At 38.1% G+C, this 18215-nt stretch overlaps 1 protein-coding gene across 3 annotated transcripts in view; it reads left to right on the top strand.

Moving 5' to 3' along the window:
* Positions 1-18215, top strand: part of CASC4 (cancer susceptibility 4) — an 89908-nt gene that overhangs the window by 38494 nt on the left and 33199 nt on the right. For 2 of the 3 annotated variants that reach the window (XM_006093119.3, XM_006093120.3), the window contains exons 3-8: positions 2495-2597; positions 4249-4339; positions 11437-11581; positions 12514-12594; positions 15600-15698; positions 16247-16417. In XM_006093119.3, the coding sequence (XP_006093181.1) occupies positions 2495-2597; positions 4249-4339; positions 11437-11581; positions 12514-12594; positions 15600-15698; positions 16247-16417 (690 nt within the window). Of the gene's footprint in view, positions 1-2494; positions 2598-4248; positions 4340-11436; positions 11582-12513; positions 12595-15599; positions 15699-16246; positions 16418-16878; positions 16914-18215 lie in introns of those variants that run through there. The other variant, XM_023757607.1, reaches the window with a different exon arrangement.

Consider the following 18215-nt stretch of genomic DNA (forward strand, 5'->3'; position numbering starts at 1 on the left):
TGTAGACTCAATATCCATAGCTGAGGTCAGAGTTTCTGCTACCTCTAGCCCTCTGTATTTTAGGAGATGGTGCCAGGGATCAGATATCAGTCTGAATGTGTTATTCAGGGATGTCTGGCCTCAGATTTGTTACTTTTATCTAAAGTGGGGGTAATGGGTAAAAAACTGTGGAGATCAACTATGTTTATACTAGAGGCCCGGTGCAAGAAATTCGTACATTGGGGGGGGCCCTCAGCCAGGCCTGCACCCTCTCCGATCTGGGACCCCTGCAGCGGTTCTCAACCTGTGGGTCACGACCATCGGAAAACACATATAGCATATCAGATATTTACATTATGATTCATAACAGTAGCAAAATTACAGTTATGAAGTAGCAATGAAAATAATTTTATGGTTGGGATCACCACAACATGAGGAACTGTATTAAAGGGTCGCAGCATTAGGAAGGTTGAGAACCACTGCCTTAGGGGATGTCTGACTGCCGGTTTAGGCCCGATCCCAGGCCAGCAGGGGAGGGCAGTTGGGGGCTACCAGACCTGCAGGGAGGGCAGTTGTGGGGGACCAGGCCTGTAGGGGAGGGCAGTTTGGGGCGACCAGGCCTGCAGGGAGGGCAGTTGGGAGCAACCAGGCACCTCTATCATCTCACATGTAACGAATGCTACAGTGGTAATCATTTCACAGTATATAAGTGAATCAAATCAACATATTGTATACCTTAAACTTACACAGTGTTATATCTCAATTAAAAATTTTTAAAATAAATAAAAATATAGCTTGAATACATAAACATATTTATTAAATACAAGATTTTATGTGAATCATTTACTTTTCATACCTGATTATTATATTATGCAATAACTATTATTATGCATATTTTTAAACTTTTTTATATACCTCAGCAAATATTCATGTGACTTCAAAATTTTTATTGTCATTGCTAAATATAATCTTTGATATATTTTCTATTTTAGCCTATTTTTTACATTATATTTCTATGTAATTATATTATAAATATAAGTTTAATTCTGCTTTTTTATTGTTGATACTATTATAGATGTCCTTCCTTTTCCCTTCCTTTACCTACCTCCACCCAGCCCCTACCTCCAATTCCTCTGGCCATGACCACACTATTGACTGTGTCCATGGGTTGTGTATATACATCTGCTTTTTGGTGTGCGCTATGAAGTTCCAACCAACTGAACCACCCAGCCAGGGCTACTTCTGTTTTTTAAGAACTTATATCCCGAACAATTTTGGAGTGCCTTTAAAGTACTAAGACTAATTCTATAAGCCTTTATAAAAGGTAGATGTTTTATTATAACTATAATATTGGTACATTATGGGTAGACATATTTTAGTCTTAATAGATGTTGCTTATACAGAGTAGAACTCTGTTCTTATTTTTAAAAATTAAGACTTACTTAACTACTACTTTTGCTTAACTGCTAAGGCTGTTAACTAATTTTTAATCACCTAAGAACATGGCATTCCTCTGCTGACCTCTTAGTTGTGGGGTTAGATGAAGGAAAGGCTCTAGAATGTGGGCCACTTATTAGGGATAAATGTTTACAAAAGAGCATCTGGCCCAGCTTTTAATTTGCTTTACAGCTCATTTCATATCATTCGTTATAACTAAAACTTTTAGCCCTAGCCCAGAAATTACGAGCTTTGAAAATAGATTTTGGTATGTGTGGACCTAGCATCAGTAGCAGAACTAGAAGTAAGATCTAATGTGATTAACACCTAAGTTGGAAGTCAAATGTGATTTAAAATGAAAAAGAAAACTTGAATTTTGTACCCATAGCAAACATCTAAAAAATATTATTTTCTCACCTACTTTTATTTATTTTTTATTGATCTTAGAGAGAGGAAGGGAGGGAGGGAGGGAAAGAGGGAGGGAAAGAGGGAGAGAGAGAGAGAGATTGCCTTTCGAACATGCCCCACCAGGGATCAAACCCACAACTTGATTATGTGCCCTGACCTGGAATTGAACCCGCCACCTTTTGGTGTACGGGAAGACACTCCAATCAACTGAGCCACACAGGCCAGAGCTTCCTGCCTACTTTTATAAAGCAGGTTTAAAGGGGTAGGTAGATATTTTTTGGTACTGTTTTCTCAGCTTGTATGTCTACATAATGTGAAAAGATGTGTAATTTTTTAATATTTCTGATTAATGTGAAAACCACTGAGGCTATCTTGTTTTAAAAATAAATTTTATTTGCCCATGCATGTGTTATGAAAGGCAATTAATGGGCTGCTAATTATATAATTTAACTGAATAAAGAAAATGAAAAGTATATTTAATTCCCCTCCCCCCCGGCCCCACCCCCATGCTTGTGTCCAAGACCTGACACTGAGAGCCACCATCAGGCGGTCAGTGTGGTGGCAGTGGGGCTGCTGTAGCACTGGAATGTAATTTTTAAAAATCCCATAACTTCTCACTAGGGCTCATTGAAGTGAGTAAACTTTATTCCTTTGATTCTTATGTGGCTAGAGCAACTTGCTGAGCTTCGTCAGGAGTTTCTTCGACAAGAAGACCAGCTTCAGGACTATCGGAAGAACAATACTTACCTTGTGAAGAGGTTAGAATATGAGAGGTAAGGTGCTACAAGTATTTATGAATCTATGTAATATCTGTCCAACTTTTGGACAATTCATTTTTTCCTTTCTGGCTTCTGTTTTTCTTCTTTTGTTTTCTTAGGTCATTTAAATTCATTTTCTATTGTCTTTCTATTGCCTCTCTGAAGTCTATACTCTCTTATTTTTATACTAGAGGCCCAGTGCACACACTTTGTGCAGGGGGGTGTCCCTTAGCTCAGCCTGCACCTTCTCACAATCCAGGACTGCTGTCTCCTAACGGCTCGCCTGCCTGTCTGCCTGACCGCCCCTAACCACTCACCTGCCTGCCTGATCGCCCCTAACCACTCATCTGCCTGCCTGATCACCCTCTAACTGCTCCCCTGCCAGGCTGATCGCCCCCAACTACCCTCCCCTGCAGGCCTGGTCACCCCCAACTGCCCTCCTCTGCAGGCCTGGTTGCCCCCAACTGCCCTCCCCTGCTGGCCTGATTGCCCACAACTGCCCTCCCCTGCTGGCCTGTTCGCCCACAACTGCCCTCCCCTGCCGGCCATCTTGTGGTGGCATGAGGGCGTTGCGTGATGGTGCGAGGACCACCTAGGCTTTTATTAGTATAGCTAGATGTTTCCCCATAGCTCCTCCAACATTGGCTTTTATAATTCTAATTTATTTTTGCAAGTATAAGAATAATGTAACACCATAAATACACATAGGAAATTTAATTTGCATTTTAATGGTGAAAGTTAACATTTTCCTCTATATTAACTATTTGTTTCTATTTGCATAAACAATCTATTCGTATCCTTTGACTACTGTGCAGTGGAAATTCACAGTCTTTATCTATTTTATTCCTTTACATTTTTTCTTGAAAATAAGTATACAGTAGGTCCTCGGGTTACGTCGGAGATCCGTTCCTACAGTGCGATGTAACGCGATTTTTGCCGTAAGTCGGAACCCACCTACATAAGCACCTTCGTCACTCACACGGAGCACATACACAGCAGTAATGAAGTGAAACAGTAAAAAAATGTAAAAGAAAGATAACAATTCCTGACCTTTACTTGTGGTAAATAAATAATAAAAAACATAAAGCACATACGTACATACATCGAAATGACAGAACTTCTTTTTTTTATAAATAAATGGGAGATGGCAATGTAACCATGAAATGACATACGTCAAGTCCGACGTAACCCGAGGACTATCTGTATCTTATCTTGCTCTTCTTATGGTTTAGACTTTTATTATTGTGTTAAAGTTCTAACTATTGCATGAATCACTTGCTGCAACTCCTATTAACACTTATAATTCTGTTTTTTCTCATCTATTACTATATTTTGGTCTCACAGTTTTCTCCTCTATATTGTTTTTCTCTTCTGTGATTGAAGTTGGCTTTGACAATTGTTTTTGTTTAATAAAAGCAATTTTTAAAAATAAACTTTTATCTTTATAATTTTTAAATTAGCTTTATCAGTATTTTTTATCCTCTATTAAAGGTTCAAATATTTTAAGAATCTTGACTGAGCTATATTTATGTCTGCTCTTTGTCCTTCCTTGCCCACTCTCTTGCTAACTGAATGCTTCATCTTTGTAAATGTAAGATTTCAACTTCTAGACTTTGAGAATCCAATCCAAGATAATATAATCTAAAAAAGTGACTTTGTAATTTAGTTTTCAGTGTGGACAACAAATCAAGGAATTAAGAGCACAGCATGAAGAAAATATTAAAAAGTTAGCAGACCAGTTTTTGCAGGAACAAAAGGTAAATTAAAAAAAGATACTTAAATTAAAATATATTCTTGTTATAAATATTGTAATTTAGAAATTAAAATATGTACTTTTGTCATAAAACATTGTATTTTTTAAGTATTCTGGACTGCTTAATTCTAAAAATGACCTGCAGTGGCTTTATTGCTGAGTAAATTAGATATTTGCAAAAACATAACCATAACTCTTAAAACTAATTTTGAGCTAAACATCTCTTATCTGGTTTTTTAAAATTCTCACCTGAGGATATGCTTATTGATATATTTTTTTAAAGAATAGTTTATTTATTTTTAGAGAGAGAGGAACAGAGAAGAGAGAGACATTGATGTGAGAGCATAACATCGATTGGCTGTCTCCTGCATGCCCCCTACCAGGGATTGAGCCTGCAACCCAGGCATGTGTCCTGACTGGGAAGTGAACCAGCAACCCCTCGGTGCACGGGACAACACCCAACCAACTGAGCTACACCATACAGGGCTAAAAATATTTTTTGGTGTTAATGTATTTCTCAGATTGTAAAGTGCAAAACATTTTACTGAAAAATCAATTACTTCCTATTTTATGCTTTTTAGAACCAGAAAAATAATTGAGAAACTTTCCCCTTAATTATAAATCTCTGTTACTCTGAATTCCTTTTTTAAAATATAGAAATGAAACACTAGTCACTACTTGGATTCATATTCTAGGGGTAGAAAATTATTTTATTAATTTATCCATTTTCAGTTGACATATATTACAAAGGCCCTGCTAGAAATGGAGGGAATTTGTCTAAAGATTAGGACATTCATTGTTTTCCACCTTGTAATCTCATCTAACTAGCAATGGTTTGTATAAAGTCTTGTGATTTAATGTAAAGAGAGGGTGAACAGTGAAAAATATTTATCTTGCTCTTTGGTAGCATCTTCTCTAAAGGACTAGAAGTTAAGGAAACCAGATTTTCATTGTTAGCTGTTTCACTGTTTTACAGCATGATACTGAGGGCATCGTTTTTTCTGTATTTCATTTTTTGAATCTACAAAGTGAAATAGCTGCTGCCTGTCTGCAGTCTACCTTGAAGAGATGTGAGGATAGATTGCTGGAAATGGCAGGCCTGAGTAGAGACGTTGAAAACAAGCAGAAGGTATTATTGAGATATTCGATAGAGGAGCATAGTAAAACACAGAAGGAAGGGGAAGAGAGGTTGCTGTTGCATTTGTTCTATTAGAAGCCCATATCAATAATAGGGTAAGCCCTGGCCAGTGTGGTTCAGTTGGTTGGGTGTCGTCCCATGCACTGAAAGGTTGCCAGTTCAATTACAATACAGGTCAGAGCACATGCCCAAGTTTTGGGATCGATCTTAGGTGGGGTGCGTGCAGGAGGCAGCTGATCAATGTTTCTCACATTGATATTTCTCTCTCTCTCTCTCTCTCTCTCTCTCTCTCTCTCTCTCTCTCTCCTCCTCGCCCTTTCTTTCTCTCTAAAAATCAATTGAAAAATCTTATTTTAAAAAATGGGGTAAGTTTGCTATCTTCTGTTCTTCCAAGAACACAGATGAGAACTTTACTCTTTTTTTCAGGCAAGTGTAGTTCTCTCTGTCCTTCTATACTGGACTATTTTTATATTATTAATTAACTAACGTACTCTTCAATAATTTGTTGACGTTATCCTGCCCTGAATGGAACAGGTGGGGAGGAGGGAGATTCTTAGAGACTCCTTTCTAGGGTAACACAGTAGCCCTTACCCTTTAGACCAGCTGCCTAGTTCTACTCCCCATTCTTTATTCCCTATTCTGCAACTACTTTAGCAAGGTGATTCTGTGAGTTTTGGGTTGCTTTTTTTTTTTCCAGAGGAGCAAATTCAGTGTAAGCTATATGAAACAAGTATAAGTTGTATTCAGGGATTTTTTTAAATTAAATCTTTATTGTTCAGATTATTACATTTGTTCCTCTTTTTTCCCCCATAACTCCCCTCCTCCCAGTTCCCACCCCACCCTCGGCCCTCACTCCCCACCCATTGTCCTCATCCATAGGTGCACAATTTTTGTCTAGTCTCCTCCTGCATCCCCCACACCCCTTTCCCCCCCAAGAATAGTCAGTCCATTCCCTTTCTATGTCCATGATTCTATTATAATCACCAGTTCATTCTGTTCATCAGATTATTTATTCACTTGATTTTTAGATTCACTTGTTGATAGATGCGTATTTGTTGTTCATAATTTGTATCTTTACCTTTTTCTTCTTCTTCCTCTTCTTAAAGGCTACCTTTCAGCATTTCATATAATACTGGTTTGGTGGTGATGTACTCCTTTAGCTTTTCCTTATCTGTGAAGCTCTTTATCTGACCTTCAATTCTGAATGATAGCTTTGCTGGATAAAGTAATCTTGGTTGTAGGTTCTTGGTATTCATCACTTTGAATATTTCTTGCCACTCCCTTCTGGCCTGCAAAGTTTCTGTTGAGAAATCAGCTGACAGTCATATGGGTATTCCCTTGTAGGTAACTGAGTTTCTTTCTCTTGCTGCTTTTAAGATTCTCTCTTTGTCTTTTGCTCTTGACATTTTAATTATGATGTGTCTTGGTGTGGTCCTCTTTGGATTCCTTTTGTTTGGGGTTCTCTGCGCTTCCTGGACTTGTAAATGTATTTCTTTCACCAGGTAGGGGAAGTTTTCTGTCATTATTTCTTCAAGTAGGTTTTCAATATCTTGCTCTCTCTCATCTTCTGGCACCCCTATAATTCGGATGTTGGTATGCTTGAAGTTGTCCCAGAGGCTCCTTACACTATCTTTGTATTTTTGGATTCTTTTTTCATTTTGCTTTTCTGGTTGGGTGTTTTTTGCTTCTTCGCATTTCAAATCTTTGACTTGATTCTTGCGCTCCTCTCGTCTGCTGTTGGCAGTCAGTGTATGCTTAATTTCTAGTTGGTCCTTTATCACAACATCGAGGGTCTCACTAGATTTCTTGAGGATCTTACTACATTTATCAGCGGTTTCTAGAAAGTTCTTGAAAAACCTTAAAAGTGTGGTTTTGAATTCTATATTCAGTAGTTTGCTTTCCTCCATTTCTGTCATTTGTGTCCTGTTTCCTTGTCTCGGCATTTTTTATGCTTCGCTGTGTCGATAGAGTGGCTTTCTGTGCTAAGTGTCCTATAGGGCCCGGTGGCTCAGCCTCCCCAATTACCTGAGGTAGACACTCTTGGTGCACCCCCTTGTGGGCTTTGTGCACAGTCTTATTGTAGTTAAGCCTTGATTGTTGTAGGTAACACTGGGGGGATTTGACCTCAGGCCAATTGGCTGTGAGAATCAGCTGTATCTACAGTGGGAGAACTTCTGTGCTGAAGACACCCTTCTGGGGCAAGACTTGCTTCAGTGGGGCTTTGGTGCTCACTGAATCTGCCCCCTGAGTGTGTTCCTTATGGATCTGCGGAGTTATAATTGGATGGTCCCACTCTGACCACTGGGTACACTGGCTCTTGGATCTAAGGAGGTGCTAATCTAGTCTCTGCCTGAGGCTACCCTGCAGAAGCCAGCTGTAAAGCAATGCAAGTTGCCCTGGGGCCTTGGGCCAGCTGCAGTATGTTAAGTAATTTTCAGATTACAAAGGGCGGGGCCTTTCATATGCAAAAGCCTCAGTGCACGGCTTGGGCAGGGTGGAGCCCCAGGGGATCAACAGGGTGGGCAGAGCGAGCAGTATGGCTGCTCTCAGTCCTGTCCTCAGAGGCCCCGGCAATCGCTGCATGTGCCTCCGAGAGAAAGCTGCCCTCGAGTTCCGACCGATGCCAGACAGTCCCGTTTCTCCCGTATGAGTCTGGGTCCCCAGAGACTCGCCCAGAACTGGAGCTCAGAGCCTGAGACTCCCTCCCAATTGAAAAAGACAATCATGTCCTCAGCCATCAGCCCTCTCCGCATGCACCTCCACACCTTTGTATTTTACTTCCGCACCACACCTCCTCTGAGTCTCGGTATGCTTTTCTCTTTCCTTCTAGTTGTAGAATTTCCACTCAGCCAGCCTTCCTGTGGTTCTGGATGATGTCTGTTCCGTCTTTTAGTTGTATTTTTGAAGTGGTTGTGCGAGGCAGCAATCTCAGGTGTTTACCTATGCCGCCATCTTGGTTTCTCCGGGATTTTTTTTTTTTAACCAAATAATTTAGAAGTTACTCTGGAGAAGGAGCAAATTCAGTACAACCTGCTTCCTGTTTTCATTCTATCCATAGGAAAAGTGGTTATTACATTTAAAAATGGTTGAAAAATCAAAAGACTATTTTATGATGGGAAAATTATAAGAAATTCACATTTTCATGTCTACAAATATATATTCTGGTAATATAGTCACACTCAATTGTTTACTGCTTTCATGCTACAAAGGAAGAGAAATTGTTGTAGACCAGAGGAGACTAAGGAGACCTGAAGACTTAAATGCAATGTAGTATCCTGGATTGGATCCTGGAACAGAAAAAGGACTTAGTGTAAAAAGTGATGAAATCTAAATAAAGTCGCCGAAACCGGTTTGGCTCAGTGGATAGAGCGTCAGCCTGCGGACTGAAGGGTCCCAGGTTCGATTCCGGTCAAGGGCATGTACCTGGGTTGCGGGCACATCCCCAGTGGGAGATGTGCAGGAGGCGGCTGATCGATGTTTCTCTCTCATCAATGTTTCTAACTCTCTATCTCTCTCCCTTCCTCTCTGTAAAAAATCAATGGAATATATTAAAAAAAAAAAATCTAAATAAAGTCTGGAGTTTGGTTAGTAGTATACTAATGTTAGTTTCTTAGTTTGCAAATGTGCCATGCTAATATAAGATGTTAACATTAAAGGAAATTAAGTGAGGGTTAATTAGTTTTCTGTGAAGTTAAAGTTATTTCAGAATAAAAAGTTTATTTAAAAAGCAATTAGGTGCCCCTTCGCCAAATTATCAGCATTGCACTTAGAAAACACTTTTATTTGAAGGTAAGGGAGGGAGGGAAGGTGGATGGGTGGAAGGTAATCAACCATGGATTATGCATGTATGTATATATGCATAACCCACGGACACAGACAGTAGGGTGGTGAAGGTCTGGGGCAGGGGCAAGGGGCCCGGGGTCAGACTGGAGGGGATCAATGGGGGGAAAATGAATGAATAAATAAAGAAAGAAAACAAAATACTCTTATTTTCTAAGAATATTTAATATTGCCCGGCCAGTGTGGTTCAGTGGTTGAGTGTCGACCCATGAACCAGGAGGTCACAGTTTGATTCCTAGTCAGGGCACATGCCTGGGTTATGGGCTTCATCCCCAGTAGGGGCATGCAGAAGGCAACTAATCAATGATTCTCTCTAATCATTTATGTTTCTATCTCTCTCTCCCTCTCCCTTCCTCTCTTGGAAATCAATAAAAACATATTTTTAAAAAGAATATTTAGTCCTAGCTGGTTTGCTCCATGGTTAGACTGTTGACCCACAGATTGAAGGGTCTTAGGTTCAATTCCAGTCAAGGGCACATACCTCAGTTGCAGGCTCAATCCCCAACACCTCTCGTGGGGACATGTGGGGGAGGCAACCAATCAATGTGTCACATTGATGTCTCTCCGTCTCCCTTCCACTCTCTCTAAATAATGGAAAAAATATCCTTGGGTGAGGATTAACAACAACAAAAAGTTACAGTCATTAATAATACATCAAAGTGACATTGTTAACTATTTTAAATGGAAAAGTGTTTTTGAACAGTAGTTCATTGATTTTTAAGTTTTGTTTAATATTGTTTGTTTTATTCACATCTGCAATGAAGTGGAATACTGTAAAAATAGTCTATGATATAACATTATAGCAAAAATACAGAGATGCAGGATAGATGCTCAGGTTGTGCCTCACTGATTTTCTCACCTATGTCTTTCATGCCGACATGTACAAAAATTTCAGTTTATCATCTCACTCATCAACAATTAAGCTCTGAGATTTGGCTATTGTTTACAAGTTCCCAGATGTGGGAGTGAGAAAGACTGTCATTTGAATTCATTCTCCACAATTCTCTAGCTTTGTAACCTTGGATAAGCTCCTTAACTTCTTTAAGCCTCAGTTTTGTTTTTCCTCAGAGTATTTATTTGTCTCTGCTAAGAGGATAAATTTGAAAGCAATTTGTAAACTATGAAGCACAGTACAAATGTTTGTTGTTGATTTTATCTGCCAGGTACACTGGAATTGTCAAAGTAACTTTTTTCTTTATTTTGACAAGTTCTTATAATTTGGCTCTTGTAATTCTAGATTTCCTATAGATTTTTAAGTGCTATTGTTTTTTTTATAACATTACTTAATGATGACATTGCATAGTGCTTTAGAGTTGACCAACCATGTATAAATGCATTAAATATTAAGTGTAAGGACCTATATGGCAACTCAAGCATATCTACTTGATCTTTGTGTCTCCCGATTTTCTACTTGAGGCAGTTCAATATAAAAGAGAAAACTGGTTCACCAATAGAATTGAGTCAGGTCTAACTATATACCCAAAGATTCAAGTTTCCAAGGAGATGATATATTTAGGAGCAGGTTGGAAGGAGCACTGACCTGGTGTATTGGTCTGCCATTACTACTTATGCTTCGGTGGTCAGTGCACTTGGGAAGAAATTGCCCTGTTTACCACCCTTGCTGTTTCTACTTGGGGGGAAAAAACCTGACAATGTCAGTAGCCATTTGTCACACTTGAGGGGCACCTGTGTGCCAATCTCCTGCTGTGTGCCATCCTGCTGGATTATAACATTTGCCTATAAAGAACCCACCCTGCCCACAGCACCTAGGACAGAGCTTAACTGTATGCCTCCCACAGTAACCTACAATGCTTGGCAAGACTCTCTTCTTGCAGAATCACTCTTTTAGCATAGCCAAAGAGAATTACCTCTGTCTAATATTTTAGGCCATTTACTACAATTAGAGACTTTAAAATGTATTGGTTCTTCTTTGACTTCGTATCAGGTATAAAAACTGAACAGAAAATAACATTATATCCCCCATCTCCAAGTGTTTGAAATTTAGACCCAGAGTATAGGTTTCAGAAAATGAACTGTTTCAGAACATTTAGTTAATAGTTATGTCAATGATGTAACATTGTTAGCTGAAAAATATTTACTGTTACTAAATCTTTATCTAACAGCAAGAGGCCCACAAGTTGGAATTAAAAGATGGAAATGAATTGGGTATAAACAATCATGCAGTACCTAAAAATGTTCCACAAGTAGGTGAGAAGGCCGAAGAGAAGAATGAAGAACCCTCAAACAACCATATTGCACATGGGAAAGGTATTATAGTTATTTTGTTTTGTGTTAATAGGATATTGACTTTTCTCATTTTGAGGTTAACATTTTCAATCATAAAGGATATTGTTTGATTTTAGTTCAATTATGATTAGGTATCTGTATTGTTTCAAATTTAGATCCTTTGACTGAGAAAAATTAGTAAGTTATTTTAGAATTACAACTATGTCCAAAGCAAGATATAAAGATACTAGAGGCCCAGTGCATGAAATTCGTGCACAGGAGTTGGGGGTCCCCTCAGCCTGGCTTGCACCCTTTCCAATCCGGGACCCCTTGGGGGATGTCCGACTGCCTCTTGCAATCTGGGACTGCTGGCTCCTAACCACTCGCCTGCCTGCCTGCCTGATTGCCCCTAACCCCTCTCCCTGGCTGCTTGATTGCCCCTAACCCCTCTCCCTGGCTGCTTGATTGCCCCTAACCGCCTCTGCCTCGCCCTGCACCCAGAACCCAGGATTCCCTCCTCCAGGTGGTCACAGGCAACTGGGACCCGGGCTTCCCTCCCTCTGGCCGGCCGCAGGCACCCAGGACCCCGGCCGGCTTCGCCTGGGCTGGCCGCAACCACAGGTGGCCAGGACTGCAGAGTGGGTGGCTTGTCCCTCTCTCAGGCCACAGGCACAGGTGCAGCCACTGGCGCCCGGGACCTCGGGGCAGGCGGCTTGTCCCTCTCCTGGGCCGTAGCCTGACTGGTCCCCATTCCTCTCTCGCGAGCTCATTTGTGCCTGGCTGGTCCCCATTCCTCTCTCCCCAGTGTTGAGTGTCTGAGCCGTTACAGCATGATGACCATTTGCATATTAGCTCTTTATTGTATAGGATTTGGTTAGTGTAGCTTATTGCTTTAGAAACTATTACCTTCCTTCAAAATAGTTTTAATTTATGTAAAGAAAAATATAGAATTATATCTTTTGATACTTGGGCAGAACAAATCAAACCAGGTGGTGATGCAGGAATGCCTGGAATAGAGGAGAATGACCTTGCAAAAGTTGAAGAACTTCCCATTGGTAAGTAAAAGTTAGTAGAGTATTTAACTAAAGTGACCATATTATTTTTCATGTGACCCTATTCTTTTTGAGTAACACTTGAGAAAATTCACAGATATCTGTATGATTTATATTTTCACTTAATTAACCACCCATAAAGTACTTTTTTTTGCCTTAATAAGAATCAACCATATTTGAACCTTTCTTTTTTGACTCAAGAGTTATTGTTCATAACATTTATGCTATATTAGAGCCATTTATGTTTACTAAAAGTATATATGGCTTGTTTCTTTCGTACTAAATGCTCCCAGATTGCTGTGATGTTGGTGTGCTTTAATATGGCATAGCAATATACTTATATAGGTTTTTAGAACTTGCCTTGTCCTTTCAGTTAATTACCTCAAACTTTAAATAATTTTTTTACTGTTTTCTTTCTTCTATTTTTGTTAATCCTCACCAGAGGATATTGTTTCCATTGACTTTTAGAGAGAGTGGAAGGGAGGAGGAGGGACAGAGAGAGGAACATTGATGTGAGAGAGACACATCGATTGGTTGCCTCCTGCACACATTTAGGCTGGGGCCAGGGATCGAGCCTGCAGCCAAGGTACTTGCCCTTGACCCAAATTGAATCTGCGACCCTTCAGTCCGCAGGCCAAAGGGTCGCAGTCGATTCGGGTCAAGACCAAGTACCTTTCTAACTGCTGAGAAACTGGCTAGGCGGGTGACTTTTTTTTATGGCCACTTCTGCTCAATGTGTATCTCTTTCTTCATTAATGTGTCTGTTTCTTATCTATTTCCATTTGAAGTCTGTGTCACTGCTGCTTTCCTAATCCCATTCATGTTTGGTTTTTTTGCATGTCTGCTTTTCTTGCCATTTCTATGTTTCTTGGCTATCATAAGCATCCCTCCCTGCCGACTCCAATTTATGGTAGAAAATTGAAAGTAATAGCATGTCTGTGGTTATTCATGGCTGTTTTTATTCCTTTCAATCTTGGTGATTACTTCTGTGGTTACAACTTACTGTATGTGGCTGAAGTTGCTGAGTGTTTGAGGTCCAAATGAAGTACTGGGTTTTTTATTTGTATCGTTTTGTTATCTTCTCAAATTCTTTCATGTCTGTTTTCTTTTGGGTTATCAGTCATAATATACTCCCCTAAAATAAAGGTAAGGACAAGAGCAATAACGCAAGTTTAAAAATATGGAGTTAGAATGAGCATGATTTGTTTGTAAGGCAATGAAGTTATCTAGTGATTCTTAAGGTGTGGTACTTGGATCAGCAGTATCAGCATTACCTAGGAACTTCTTAGAAATTCAAATTCTTGAAATAGAGCTCAGCAGTGTGTGTTTTAACAAGCCCTCCAAGTGGTTTTTGATCTATGCTAAAGTTTTAGAACCACTAGCTCCAGCCGTGGGCAAACTACGGCCCGCGGGCCGGATCCAGCCCGTTTGAAATGAATAAAACTAAAAAAAAAAAAAGGCCGTACCCTTTTATGTAATGATGTTTACTTTGAATTTATATTAGTTCACACAAACACTCCATCCATGCTTTTGTTCCGGCCCTCCGGTCCAGTTTAAGAACCCATTGTGGTCCTCGAGTCAAAAAGTTTGCCCACCCCTGACTGCTAGACATTAATTAAGGAAATGTTGAAAGCAAAGACCATGTATTCTTCTCAATTTCTGCAGCACTTACTCTATTCCTAGACTTACTGAGTTTTAGATTGATTAATCTCTTTTACATTGCCCTTAAAAGGTTTATTTATTGTTCATATTACATTTGCTTCAGGTTAGATGACTGTCTTTGCGGTTCTCCTTCAAGCATTGTCCCCTTTCATTATTTCAAGCCACCGTCTTCATATATAGCCTGCTAAGTTGTAGCACAAAGGGAAGACAGATTGTAGGTGATTTGTACAGATTTAATCACCATACTTGGAAGTGTCACCCACAGTCACCTACATTCTCATGGTCAGAACCCAGTCCTATGGCCCCTCACCATAAGGAAGGCTGATCTTCCTCTGTTTCCAGGAAAAATATAATGAAATATGATCACATAGCATTGTCTCTGCCACACCAAAGTCTTAGAAGAATAAAATGTGCCACTAACCATATCTTATAGATGGACTTTTCTATTTTTTTCTTTATCTCTTTTTCTTCTCTATAGTTTCTTTGCTCTCTTCCTTTATATCATGTTACGCTGCGCCAGAATATAGTGTAATTAGTGGTGGTGAATGAAAAGGTATCTCTTTCCCTGTTGCCTTCATTTCTTAAGGGAGAAGAAAGTCCCTACTACAAGTATGTACATCTTTGTAGTAAGCCCTTGGTACAACTTAAAATTTCCCTCTTCAAAAAATAAATCTCAACTTATTATCTTATTTATATTTAGTTTTTATTTAAATGTGAGCAACTTAGAATAGCATATTTTTATTGCTTCGCCTAATCCAGTGGTTCTCAACCTTCTGGCCCTTTAACTACAGTTCCTCATGTTGTGACCCAACCATAAAATTATTTTCGTTGCTACTTCATAACTGTAATGTTGCTACTGTTATGAATAGTAATGTAAATATCTGATATGACAGGCACTATTCTAAATGTTGGGAATAGAGTGGAGAATAAGATAGAGTTTCTACTGTCTTTTATTCTTCTCAACCTTCTGGCCCTTGATCACCAAAATTTATTGATTCTATCTATATAAAAAGGTATCACTATATCTGAAGGGATTTTTTTACTTATTCATTCATGAATAGTAATGTAAATATCTGATATGACAGGCACTATTCTAAATGTTGGGAATAGAGTGGAGAATAAGATAGAGTTCCTGCTGTCTTTTATTCTCGTCAGATTTACTAGTATTGATCACCAAAATTTGTGATAGGTGGTACAATGTATCAATTAGTAGCCACAAATTAATTATATGCCAACTACAAGGATTACAGAATTAGGATAAGCATCATAGGATTAGTGCAATATGGTGGTTGGTTTTAGAAATCATAAAATCAATGGGAATAATATGGATCTATTTTTTCTTTTAGTTTTAAAGAAACCCCCTATTTCTATTTCTCAATATGGTAGTCATCAAGCAATCTCCCATCATCCAACTGGACAACCTCTCTCTCCTAATATGGTTCCAGGTATGAAGTCTTATTCTTAAATTTTTACTTGAAAACTAAATTCTTGGTCATGTATTGTTATTTAGTGAATAAAACATGTCATTTAACAGCATAGTGAAGTAATTTTCTTCTAGTTAATGTTATATATTTTCAAATGACTGATAAAAGCTCAGGGAAGTGATCATTTAAAAATGCATGCTATCTAATAGATTCCTAAAAGCAGAAGAATTACTTGTTTTGCCACTCTGGACTATATTCCCCTTCATCTCTGTTGTTCTATATGTACGTATTTACCTTCTTCAAAATGTGTTTAAATTTATCTCACAGAGTCCTTCTATAAATTACTAGATTCACCTATTTTAAACTCTCTACTCTGTACTTATGAATGTTTCAAATCTCACATTGGTTGTAAGATTTGGTTGAAGGAATTATAATCAATCTTAAAAAAAAAAAAAAAGCCTACCTAACTACCCAATGCCAGACAACAATGTGCCTTAGCTTTTCTAAAGCAGGTCTTGTGAAATTCTCCTGCAAAATAATGACTTTAACTTGATGTTTTTCTATCATAGATTCTCATGTAAATCATAATGGAAACCCTGGAACTTCAAAACAGAACCCTCCCAATCTTCTTCAGCGTTTAATTCCAGGCCCAAACTTGGAGAGTGAACCCAGAATTCAAGGTGATACACTGAAGCAGGCCACCAAGGATAGAGCCGGTGATTTCCATAAGTTAAAGCAAAGTAAGAATGAGTTGATGAATATTATGCTGAAAGAGTTCTTTAAATACAATTTTTGTTTACAAGGCTCAATTAAGGTCTTTATTACTATAATCTCTAACTAATGACTGTATAGTAAAGCCATATACATATAAACAGAAAGTATAATGGTGGCAAAATGTAAAAGTAAAGCAGGTTTTAAATGGATAGAGATTTTAAAGAAGAGTTTTAAAAGCTTCTCATTTGCCAGTGTTCAATAATAAATTTCAGGTGAGTTCATTTTTTTTAAATGCTATTAGTTCTTATGACTAAAATTTTTTTGGAGAAGTGAAAAAAGATATATTTTACTAGGCTAGTGAGTGAAAACTTTAATTATAAGGAACAGAATATAAATAGTTTTGAAAAATGAATTCTGGGGGAAATATAGACCTGGGGAGACTGCCATAGTGGATGTTTCTTACTGCTTTCTTTTTCATTCCCTACAGTTGCAATTTACTTCATTTAGGTTTTAGGAGAGAAGTGAAAGAAATTGAATATATTCATAGTACTATGTAATAAAGTATGACTGCTTAATTGTTTCAGAGTTATTGATTTTGATAAAAGGATAATACCACAAAAAATTCTGGTAGTAGAGAATTTGGGGCAGGACAGTGTCTCTTAAACCATATGACACAGTTCCCTTAAACTATACTTTTTTTATTTCCTCTGCTGATTTCAAGGCTTTTTCCCTTCAACTTCTGAACAGACAGAATATCTAAAAACTCCGATTTGCCTTTGTTAGCTTTTTATGATGGCTTCTATGTTCAGAGCAGTGTTTAGGCAGCTATTTGTACACAGGTTGCTTGTAAAATGAGAACTGCACAGTGTTACATTTTTTTAATCTATTCAAGATATTTTTATTGGTCTTATGATAGTTATTTATATTTCAGCATCTATTATCAACATATAGTTTGCATGCATTCAGTTGACTTTTCTTCCTTGTTACTTAAAAGCATATTTGGGTATCTTGACTAAAGTAATATATGAAAAACTTTTATTTATAAGAATGTGGCTAGTATTTTAAATACAGTGAAAAAATATTTCCTCAAAATTTTGTTAGGATATTGCCTCAAAACTTTTATCTCAACAAAAAGAGGTTTAGAGTAAGGGTATAACTAAATGAAATATCTTAATTTGATTACTTAAGATTTTTTTCTAAACTTATAGTTTATTCCATAAAATTTTTTATTTGCCTTACATGTTGTTTGTTTATTTTTACCAATCTTTGGGCAAAGAATGTGATTGGAAAGTAATTGCCAGAAAATGATCACTCTGTACAACTTATTTTTAAAAGAATCTAAACTCTTGCCCGACTGTTGTGGCTCAATGGTTGAGCCTCGAACTATGAACCAAGAGGTTGTGGGCTCAATCTCCAGTAGGGGGCATGCAGGAGGGAGCTGATCAATGATTCTCTCTCATCACTGATGTTTCTATCTCTCTCTCCCTCTCTCTTTCTCTCTGAAATCAATAAAAATATATTTTTATAAAAAACACTCCAAATTCTTTTCATTGTATATATTTCAGTACAAATATTATTGTGAGAGTTAAAATTAAGGTGAGCACTATTTTATGATTTACTTGGACATTATTTCATACATAATTTTAACCTATCAAATAGTTACATAGTTGTCATTTTAAATGTATTTGTGTACTCACACACATATACATATATCCTGTTGTGTTTAGGCAATAATAGTAGTGTTCATTTAGCTCTATTCTTTTATTTTTTTTTAAATATATTTTATTGATTTTTTACAGAGAGGAAGGGAGAGAGATAGAGAGC

The sequence above is a fragment of the Myotis lucifugus genome, unplaced genomic scaffold (assembly GCF_000147115.1).
Source record: "Myotis lucifugus unplaced genomic scaffold, Myoluc2.0 scaffold_109, whole genome shotgun sequence".
Classification (NCBI taxonomy): Eukaryota; Metazoa; Chordata; class Mammalia; order Chiroptera; family Vespertilionidae; genus Myotis; species Myotis lucifugus.